Source organism: Thermobia domestica, chromosome 16 (genome assembly GCF_964235325.1).
Source record: "Thermobia domestica chromosome 16, izTheDome1.hap1.1, whole genome shotgun sequence".
NCBI lineage: Eukaryota > Metazoa > Arthropoda > Insecta > Zygentoma > Lepismatidae > Thermobia > Thermobia domestica.
In genome coordinates, this window is record NC_137469.1 from 104,029,589 (window position 1) to 104,041,392 (window position 11,804).

The following is an 11,804-nucleotide window of genomic DNA, read 5'->3' on the forward strand; positions in this document are numbered from 1 at the left end:
AGACATATATGTACTCTGACCTTACTTGGCCTTCACTAATTTAAGATAATCTACAAAAAATGAAAGAAAGCAATTTCAAACCCAAAAATATAGAAAGGTATTTTCAACGGAACAAAAAAAAAAAACGTAACAGCCTAGATTTGAACCCGGATTTCTCCACTCAGCAAGCAGACGTCTTACCGATTTACCCACGGCATATCTTCCGACTTCTGGTTTTGAAACTTTATTTACACTGCGTGTGTTACCTAACAACGTTACGAGATGTCCTTACTGTTGTGTTAACATGCGTTCCGTAAATTTACGAAGTCGCTCTTTTAATCCAAAATCAATTCGACACACACACACACACACACACACACACACACACACACACACACACACACACACACACACACACACACACACACACACACACACACATATATATATATATATATATATATATATATATATATATATATATATATATATATATATATAGATAGATAGATAGATAGATAGATAGATAGATAGATAGATAGATAGATATAGATAGATAGATATGTTGGTGCAATAGTGAGCACCCAAGAGTACAGATTAATTCATTCTTGATTTTAATCTACAGAACAAATGTTTTTTATGAAAGCAGGGGGACTGCTACCCATAGATGGAAAATTGGACGTTACTTGGAAATATTTTAGAAGCAATATCTTTCAATGGTAAAGACCACTGCCCGATGATCCTGTTTTAATAACTCCATGAGCAGAAAGGACTGATATGTCCCTCTTCTATATGGTATTTTTCAAACCATATACTTTATCGGGAATATTATCTTTATTCTTCAATTCATGAATTGTTTCAGGTTGAAGTGAGCGTAAATGTTTTCATACTTTGGAGTCTGGATATGCAAACCTGCTTACCGTGGGGATTTACTTCTGTGAAATTTAGTCCATGAAGTTATACAAAAACCGGTAAAATAAGGAACGTTAACATTCTTACAATGAGAACAGATTTCAATTCTCGGTGGGAGTTAGCGTACGCACGACTTTATCGTGGGAGACCCGGGTTCGATTCCCGGTGGGAGCTCATGTGTTTCGTATTCCATGTTAATCAGTAGGTCCACGTCTCCTATAGCCACGCTGCTGACCGGGCAGTTAAACTCAAAATCACAATCACCACCACACGGCGGGAGTTTACATGGTTCGGGTTTTACGTTAATCAATATGTCCACGTTATATATGGTCTTGCTGTTGAAAGAGACGTTAAACTCTAAATCAACTCAACTCATTAAGATCAGAGTTCTGAGTTTAATACCAACTTGAAACCATACGTTCAAAACAAAAATTGAAATAAAATGAAATCTTTATGTTTAACGTCCCATGGTTATGCCGGTTAGGCTAAAGGAGACGGTGATAATGAGGAAGGAGTGAAATGGTGGAATGAAGAAAGTGGGAGGAAACGGGAGAACCCCGAGAAAACCCACCAGCACGGCGTTTGTCCACCACAAAGTGCAAACGGCGCGAGCTGGGATTGAATTAGGGACCCGAAGCACCGGAGGTGAACGCTCTACCACTGAGCCACCGCACCCCCCAAAATGAAAATTATTCATGCTTCTGATACCTATATAAAAATGGAGAGAGAGAGAGAGAGAATAAATATGGTTGTATTTTTCATAGGGCCAAAGTGGCTTAGTGGTAGAGCGTTCACCTCTGGTGCATGGGGTCCTTGGTTCGATGCCAGCTTGCACAAAGTCAGATTTGTGGTGAAGAAACACCGTGTGCGTTCGTTTCTTCAGGATTCTCCTGTTTCCTCCTACCTACATCGTTGCACAATTTTCGTTCACTTCTCATCATCACCGTCTCCTTTACCTAGCCGACATAAGCATGGGACGTCAAACTTAATTTAATTTCATTTCATTGAAAAAATTACTATAATTCATAATCTGCATCTTTATAAAGCAACTTTAACAATCATATGGATGTATAATGCTTAAAATTAAATTAAATCGCAATTGCAGTAATCTGCAATATTTTAGGTTTCTCATTTATTTACATCAAATGTTTAGTTATTTGATACTTTATAGCAAGAATATTAACTGCTATATAAGACACTATTATATACCTGTGGCGTGGAAGACCCTGGTTTGATTCCCAACGAGAGCTCACGTTTTTCGGTTTCTATGTTAATCAGTAGGTCCCGTCTCATATAGCCTCGCTGCTGAAAAGGGCGCTAAACTCAAAATCAACTCAACTCAATAATTATCTATACATTGAATTTAATAATAAGGAGGGAGACCTTAAAATTTAAAACGTAGGGTCAGTGTGAGTCAGAGAGGTCACAGGGGGTGGTGTGTCACAGTTAATCACGTCCTGTTGACCCACGATCCACTGACCTACTCACAAATCTTGACCCAATTGACTCACTCCATCTCTGGACTGTACACACAGATAAAGCAGACATATATGTACTCTGACCTTACTTGGCCTTCACTAATTTAAGATAATCTACAAAAAATGAAAGAAAGCAATTTCAAACGCAAAAATATAGAAATGTATTTTCAAGGGAACAAAAAAAAAAAAAAAAAAAAAAAAAAACACGTAACAGCCAAGATTTGAACCCGAATTTCTCCACTCAGCAAGCAGACGTCTTACCGATTTACCCACGGCGTATCTTCCGACTTCTGGTTTTGAAACTTTATTTACACTGCGTGTGTTACCTAACAACGTTACGAGATGTCCTTACTGTCGTGTTAACACGCGTTCCGTAAATTTACGAAGTCGCTCTTTTAATCCAAAATCAATTCGACACACACACACATACGCACACACACACACACACACACACACACATATTATATATATATATAGATATAGATATAGATATATATATAGATATAGATAGATAGATAGATAGATAGATAGATATAGATAGATAGATATGTTGGTGCACCAGTAAGCTCCCAAGAGTACAGATTAATTCATTCTTGATTTTAATCTACAGAACAAATGTTTTTTTATGAAAGCAAGGGGACTGCTACCCATAGATGGCTAAGTGAGGTAAATAAAATTTAAACTTCAAATGGAACTGGGGTGGCTCACCGACAATGGCTGATTTAACACGTTTGATAACAGCGCGGGTAATAGCTGGTTTGTAGATAGAGCCTGTGTAGGTAAGTGGATACCGCGTGAAACTGTCATTCTAAGGGTGTGGGGTTCGAGTCTCGGCCTAGACTGAGTTAATTTTTTTTCAACACTATAAATGATGTTCGCGTTTGATACTGAAAGAGATTTATCCTATGAAGGGAGAAAACCCACGATGGGGTCAGGGGGAAAGACGGACACTGTTTATCCTTAAGTGTTAAAATTTAATTTATTCCCATGTCTTTTGCTCTTTCCTTTCCCTCTTTCCTTCTTTTCTCATTTTGTTTAGCTTTCCATACTTTTTAGGTCTCTGCATGATGCGTATTATTCTTTTCGTTTCCTTTGCATTAATTCCTATCCCTTTGATCTTAAAGTGAATGGAATTTCTGTAGATTTATCTCGTGGTTGTTTCTCTAAGTGATGCTCTCAGATAGTAATACTTTTTCCTCCAAATGGAGGAATATCCTGGCATGTTATGTTTTCGGGCATGTATTTGCTGTCATGTTGGTTGTCCAACTATCAGACATACAGTGAAACTATTCTGCTACTGGAAAAAGCTATCATTTCTTATGTATCCAACCTCCACTTTTTACAGTCGCTGACTGTACATAGTAAAAATCACAATTTACGACATATAAAGTGTGCTAGGCACTGAAAACTAAGTGCGAATCAAGATATGTACATTTCCTACACTTCTATCTTTATCTCACCTCATTTATCTGTATATTTTCTATCTCTATCTTATTTATTCATCTAAATTAAATAGTTTAATGCGTTTGTGGCATTTGTTGCCTAACCTCGTCATGGATTGATTTTTCGCTTGTTCACGATTCTTGTAGTTCTGATCTAATGTTGATCTAATTTTTGTATTACGAGGGCTATCCAGAAAGTAGATTACGTTTTCGTCTGTGTCCGCTAGGGGCGGGGCTAGCGCGGCCATCTTGGGGTCAGAGCGTTGCGCAGCTCAGTCGGCATCTAGCCGTGCTAGTGAGAGGTTCGTGCTGTGCTCCGTTAAGATACTGTGACGGTTTGAAATGTCTGCGTTAATTGAAAATCCCGCGAGCTGCGAGGTGCGTGCAGTAATAAGGTTTCTGACAGCAAAAAACTGTAAACCGATAGAAATCTATCGGCAGCTGTGTGAAGTGTATGGGGACAACATTATCACTGAAGGTGGAGTGCGACAGTGGGTCATAAGATTTAAAAATGGCCGAACCAATGTTCACGACGAAGATCGAAGTGGGAGACCCAGCAAAGTGACTGCCGAACTTGTCGAAAAAGTCGATGTTAAAGTCCGTGAAAATCGAAAGTTCACAATAACGGAACTTTCTTTGAGTTTTCCACAAATTTCGCGAAGTTTGTTGCACGAAATCATCAGCGAAAAGCTTGGTTACCACAAGTTTTGTGCAAGATGGATTCCAAAAATCTTGACAGAGGACCACAAAAATCAGCGAATGGCTGCAGCGTTGCACTTTTTGGACGCCTACAATAAGGATGGTGACTCTTTACTCGATCGCATCGTTACTGGTGACGAAACATGGGTGAAACACGTGAACTGTGAAACGAAATTGCAATCAATGCAGTGGGGGCACACAGGTTCTCCCCAAAAACCCAAGAAATGCATGCAAACAATGTCGGCAAGGAAGATGATGGCGACTGTTTTTTGGGACAGAAAAGGTGTGATTTTGGTGGACTTCCTGGAAAGAGGCACTACAATAAACGCTCAAAGGTATTGCCAAACTCTGCAAAACCTCAGAAGAGCAATTCAAAACAAGCGCAGAGGAATGTTGAGCTCTAAGATCTTGTTGATTCACGACAACGCCCGGCCCCACACGGCAAATGTCACGCGTGAAGTTCTTGAATCTTTTCAGTGGGAGTTGTTTCCTCATCCGCCGTACAGTCCCGACCTGGCACCGAGCGACTTCCACCTATTCCCAGCAATGAAGAAGTGGCTGGCTATGCAGCGTTTTGATGACGACGAACAGCTGCAAGAAGAGGTAACGAAGTGGTTGAAGTCGCAGGCGGCCGAATTTTTCGACGAAGGAATTTCCAAACTCGTACATCGCTACGATAAATGCCTTAATTTGAATGGTGACTATGTCGAAAAGTAGTATTTGTGTGTGGCTTTCATCTGTATATAATAAAATTTGTTTCCTATACTTTGTTGATTTTATATTCCAAAACGTAATCTACTTTCTGGATAGCCCTCGTATATAAGAAAGCTAGGAAATGAAGAAATCAGACGGTGTTAATAATTTTCTTAATGTTAATTAAAACATATTGATTTAATTTTTGTATTTTTTTAAAAAGTTGATAATTACATACTTATGAATATTAAAATTTGTTTTCTTTCGTATTACGTTTGCCAAACTCTTCTTTTCCGTAAGTCCAATAAAGAACTACCAATAAAAGATTTCCGCGCACTCGAGTTGAGGGAAGTGGCCTCGCGTAGCGTAGTCGCTAACGCTCTCGCCTTCGGTGCGAGCGGTCCTGGATTCGATTCCCGGTAGGGGCACTCGGTCGAAAAAGTGTAACACGCTCTTTCAGGCCAACCACCCTGAATGAGGTTTTCCTCATTCACACCAGGCAAATGCCGGGGTGGTACCTAATTTATAGGTCCAGGCCGCTTCCTTCCTTCCCTTTCCCCGGATAGTGTGCTCCCTCAAACGTGAAGGGTTAAATGGCCTTAGATGCCGAGAGCCCAGAAATCTAAAAATCCTAAATCCTAATCGAGTTGAGGGAAAGATATTTCGCATACAGGGTGTCAAGACATTGAGTTTAGGAACTGCAGTATGCCGTATTTCTGGTATCACCTTTTTTTCTTAACATTCCAATATAAAAATCAAAACTTAACACTTTTTTTGCCCCATTGTAAGCATTTACTCTGCATTAAAGAAAGTGGCGAAAGGAAAAAAAAAAAAAAAAAGAGAACGATTTCAAAGCGGAAAATAATAGTTAAGTGTACATATATAGGTCATTTAGCCACTAGAAATGTGTTTGACATTCATACTTATTGCGTAACTACAGTAGAAGGCCTGCTTTAAATTATTTTAATGGAATAGGCTCACTATGTATGTAATGCAGTCAATCATATCTAGTCTGGTCTACTTACCTTTGGCTTGATAAGTTATCAAATAAAAAGCACACTTAACTTTAGTTGAAACTTAAATTTACAAAATTTAATTGTTAATTCAGTTTTTAGAATTTTGAAATTCCAGTATTTCTAGTATGTAAAACAAAACCCAGTATAATTCAAGGTCTTCCACTACAGTAGACACCTTGTGATATCTTGATTCGAACTTAGTACTCAGCGCCTAACATAATGACTTTTTAATTTAACTCGCGCCAAAACGTCTGGCGCCCAAATGGCCTCGCGCCCAAACGTCCAGTGCCCAAACGGCGGGGCCCAAAGGTCCGCGCCCAAACGTCACGTACCGCCCTTAGGAGGCCTGGACTCATGGCACTCATTCCTGTGAGGTGATGTGTTGTCAGCAGATCTACTATCCTCACCGTTAATTCTGACTTCCAAGCCTGCAGTTCGCTACTTTTTTCTTTCAAGTAGCTTCCCAATTGTCCTCACGACGCTGGGTAGACGCCGCAACGCCAACACCATCTGGTGAGTACAAATGGTCACACCTACCTTCCCTTTGACCCAGGGTTGGCTGGTTTAAACCAAGGTGGTTAAACCATGGTTTAAACCAAAAAACAAAAAAATGTTCGTAAAAGTGTAAGTGTTTGTAAAATCTTGATGAACACACATTTGTGGGTTATTACGTTTCACTCCCGTATATTATTCGTATTATATTCAGACCTAAATTCCCCATTCATTACTTAAAAAGATTATACTACAAAAGCAACTTTTTTTTAAAAAAAAAAGTTTATAAAAGTTTATTTTGTGATTTTTTGTAGTTGTTATTATTGTTATGTAGTTGCAATCAAAGAAAAATTCTAAATATTGCTTCGTTTCAATGTTTACTATTGATAAAATACATCGAAAATGCCATACTTTTTGTGTGTGTGGGGGGGGGGGGGTCATACAAACCCCACGAGAGGCATTTAGTGAAATAAGTATCTTTGGTATCTATTTATGTATAAATGAGTCTGAGCCAAAGTGGACTCAAATAATTCGTATCTTTATTCACTTTTCTTATTGATATGCAGATTAAGTCGGTGTATTTCTTTAATTTGGACCATAAAAGTCGTTGTTAACTAATTTGAACTAAATTAGTTCTTCTGTACGCCGTAGTACTTTGAAATTGTTCATATGTAATTCTGTGTAATGGTTTAATTTGTGCAACTGTTTATCTTTTTGTCCTTCTGAAATGACTCTTGACAGTTATATTAAGAAGCATGTAAAGATCAGTACAACGTATTTTTTTTTTTTTTTTTTTTTTTTTTTTAATCAGGATTTCTTCGTGAGTGAGTCGGCAGACGTATCGCATTTGTGGCCAATTAGTCCTGGTTCCGAGTTCAAATGGAGGACAATTTCTCTCGGATGTAACTCGAGAAGCGGTTTTTATTTCGCTTTAAGCTTATGTGACCCCTTCCAGCATAACCCGGTTGTTGCATAATAACATAAAGGCGAAACAAACTTATTTCTGTCCATATATGATATGAATATATAGAGCAAATTATTTAAACCATAAAAACCTGGCTTAAACAAAAAAACCGTTTTTTAAAAAAAATAAAAACCATGGTTTTTGCTAACCCTGCTTTGACCACACCCGGCATTGTATAACTTCGCTGATCTCACGGGGAGTGGTATTCCAGTGTGGTTACGACGTTGGTAATCTAATCTAATATAAATAAAATAAAGAGTTTGTTTGTGTGCCTGACTGCGTGCGGCCTAGGGACCAGACGAGTGAACCGAGAGTTACTAAACTTTGGTCAGGGGTACCTTGGACAAGACCCTAGATCAAGACGAAGCCCTTTATTCAAATTTCGAACCAGGGGGTCTCAGGGGGGGAGGAGTTTACCGGCACCGGCTTGGGAACCAGACAAATTGACCGAGTTACCAAATTTTAGTCACAAATACCTTGATCCAGGCTCCTGACGAGAGTTAGTTTTTGTCAAAATTCGAACCAGGGGGTCTCAGAGGGGCGTTTACCGGGACATGTAAAAGTAGTAGAAAATGACCGATATTAGTGTCGAATTCATAGTTTTCGTGCTCGCTGAAATCAATAGTGAAACTCCGACTTAACTTCCAAATTCACGCTATTCGGTTCCGGGCCGGGAGTCACCGGAAGGAAGGGGGTGAGATACCGAGATATATAAAAGTAATTCAAAATGACCGATATTAGTGTCAAATCCATAGTTTTCGCGGTCTCTGAAATCAATGGTGCCACTTCCATTAGCGATGACTTGCAAATTTAATTACAATTGTGTGCGGGCCGGGAGTCAGCGGAAGGGGGGGATCCGAGACATGTAAAAAATAGCCCAAAATGACTGATATTAGTATCAAATCCATAGTTTTTGCGGTCGCTGAGATCAATGGTGATACTCCCACAGGCGTTGACTTCCAAATACGAGCCCCGTGCGATGCATGGGTATATTCTAGTAAAATAATAAATGCATATTGAAATAGTGAGGAAATTGGCTAGGAAATATAGAGAAGTACTAAACTAACTCCCTGGAGCTACGGTCCATGAGAGGCTGTGCCTGACCAACGGCGCAATACAACCACCATCAGCTACGCACTGAAAACATTCGAGATAGGAAGATCCAAGGAAGAATATCCGGCATACCCCCTCCCCTCTTCTACTTACATCATTGCCTTTACGTCACATAGAGAAAATATAATGCAAAGGCGTGGATCGGAAGTAGGAAAGTTTTGCTTTATTCTGTAACATTTACATACTTTCCGACAATTTAAGTCAAATAGTATGTGTTTTAAGCTGAACAAAGTAGAATAAAATAGTTTTCATATATTGTCACATGACGTGGGCTAATCGCAAAACCTAGCAACAAAAATGTACGTTCTTCAATCACGCTAACACTAGCCTATATTAGTGTAAAAGATACGGATGCCATACGGAACAAACGCTGTACTATGCTATTTTGATGACCGTAATGAGTTTGGCCATACTGAGAGGTGAATACAGTTCTATTTCAATTGGAGCGGCAACGCAGCTGAAATCTAGTTAGAAAGAAGGATTTATGGTAGGGACAAGTAAACCCTTAGATTTTGACCTTCGAGGAAAAAATTGGATATGTTTTGTCGCATACTATACTATTGACATTAAGCCACACTAAGCAGTGTTGCATATCATGATCCCTAATGATTGAAAATCCGAAAGATGCCTAAAAGTGTCCGACTAGTTCCAATGAGCGATCTTAAGTAACGTACTGGTAATAATAACAGCAGGAAACAGCATACGAGAATGCCGAACTCGTGGATGTGGTGTTCAAACAGTACACTGAAGCCGAAGTTTGAATTGCTAGCCATTGGAAAGCATAAAAGGGTATATTTCAGTTTCTCCGCAATCTTGCATAGTTAGTTACTTCACAAAATATAGCTAAGCAAGCGAAGGGGGTTAAAAGCACAGCAAGGCTCGTTGTTTTCTACTTTTATCACAAGTTAGACAAAAACAAGGTACTCGGTTCTGCAGCCATGAAACGAGTTGGGGGAGATTCTAAATGCCATCCGCATAAAAATGTTAAGATTTCAAGGAATCTCTCCCATATATAAGGCACGAAATAGGAAATGCAAAGTGTGTTCTATAAGTAAGCTATGAAGAAGTAAAGTGACATGTAAAGGTAGTGTAAAAAGTGATTACTGAAATCTCGCAAAGCTGTGCTGCACGCAAAGTCTGTTTTTATGCCATATACTGTTTTTGGTAAATGTCTAGCAAAAGGAGTCCAAAAATACGTAAAAATGCAAAATTTACAGGAGAAATGGAAGATGCAAGTACTTAGACCTAACAGAACATAACCAAATCATACTGGAGAAAAAGCGAAATTCTATCATTTTTTCGAAAATTATGCTGGACTCCTACACTAACATAATCTAAAATGGCAAAAGTGCATTTTGTGCAGAACAAGTGATTTTGACACATTGCTGACATGACGCAAGGTGGGAAAAAAATGAAATCTTTAAGTTTTACGTCCCACGGTTATGCCGGTTTAAGCTAAAGGAGACGGTGATGATGAGAGATGAGTGAAATGGTGGAATGAAGAAAGTGGGAGGAAACGGGAGAACCCCGAGAAAACCCACGAGCACGGTGTTTGTCCACCACAAAGTTCACTTGGCGGGGGCTGGGATCGAACCCGAGACCCCAAGCACCAGAGGTGAACGCTCTACCACTGAGCCACCGCGCCCCCCACGCAAGGTGGGAATAAACTAATCAAACCTAACCTATTCTGAACAGAAACTACCGAAATTGTAACTTTTTTTAAAAGAAAAATAGCTGCACTCCTACAAAACATTGTCCATGTTTTTTTCCTCCACTATTCTCGTGCACATTCATCCACTATTCTCGTTCAGTCTAAGTTGGTTTGTGTTTTAAAGTTAATTCGTATTTTATGCACTACTTTTTATGCCATATGTGCACACACACACACACTGATTATATTCAGTCTCCTAAAGTCAATTTGCACACATGAATGCAACTCCTCCTTTAAGCAACACTTTTTAAGGCGGTAAAAGTGCATTTGCTGCTAGTTCATATCTCATGAATATAAGCATGTCTCCACAGAATGGGATGTATCCTCATGCACGGGAGATGAGAAGTAGCTGTTCTTGGAAAAAGAAATGTAACTTAAGATTATTCTATCATTTTTCAAAATCATGTTATCCTACATCCTGAATGAAGCAATCACTTATTTCACATGCAGATCGAAATATTACCGGCAGGGAACTCGTGCAAAAGAATACCGAAACACTAGTAAGCATGCATTTTACTACCACCACCACAAATAACACCGGAAAATATAGTGTATAATGACAATGTACATAGTTGCACATTTCAATTAGTCAGTTCCATAAGCCTGTCACTATTCGAACCTTTTCACGTCATTTTGTATTCCGGGAGAGGAAAAGAAAATCCTGCATATTCTTTCGACACACAAACTCAAAATTACCTTGTGGAGGTTGTGGAAGTTCCATTTTCCATACATACGGTATTCAAAACTATGCCGCGCCCGTCTAGTTCACAACCGCAATATGTAACACAGAATTTGTCATCTTAAAAAAGATTTCAATACACTCAACATATCTGTTATACATACATAAGTACGATGGCGTCCTGGCAATCGACGAGTTCGGAATTACAGATAGGAATTAGTTTTTATGTTGTTGATTCTAATTCTCAAACTCATATTCAAATGTCAGTGCCCTCATTCCGTAGTGGTATGTGCAAAATGACCGCGCCTTCATTGCTTCCGAACGCGAATTTCCCAGCACGTATAAATGAATTGGAGTGCCTAGTTCCGACTATAGACTAGTTCCGACCTGCGAATTGCGAAAACTGACGAAGAGATGCGAATGCGATTGATCCCAACATGCTGGGATTGTTCGTCGAATTCATGTGAATGTAGAGTCGTCTGCAGAGTAAATGAGCTCTACGTGAGGAATAAAGGGTAATAGTTTACATGAGAACGCCGTGATCTGCGTTTCTTGTGTTCTATTACCACTTCTACATGAAATACCATAAATTTTTGTACGTAGTGCAATATTAAGAAGTATCCATG

General features: G+C 39.2%; 1 protein-coding gene across 11 annotated transcripts in view; it reads right to left on the minus strand.

The window, feature by feature from the left end:
- The window catches only part of scaf6 (SR-related CTD associated factor 6), a 134,118-nt gene extending 122,626 nt beyond the window's left edge, over window positions 1-11,492 (minus strand). For 3 of the 11 annotated variants that reach the window (XM_081742874.1, XM_081742873.1, XM_081742877.1), the window contains exon 1: window positions 11,196-11,408. In XM_081742874.1, coding sequence (XP_081599000.1) covers window positions 11,196-11,220 — 25 coding nt within the window. In that variant the 5' untranslated portion in view covers window positions 11,221-11,408. Of the gene's footprint in view, window positions 1-11,118; window positions 11,140-11,195 lie in introns of those variants that run through there. The other 8 variants (XM_081742870.1, XM_081742872.1, XM_081742875.1 and 5 more) reach the window with 8 other exon arrangements.
- Between the last annotated feature and the right edge of the window lie 312 nt (window positions 11,493-11,804).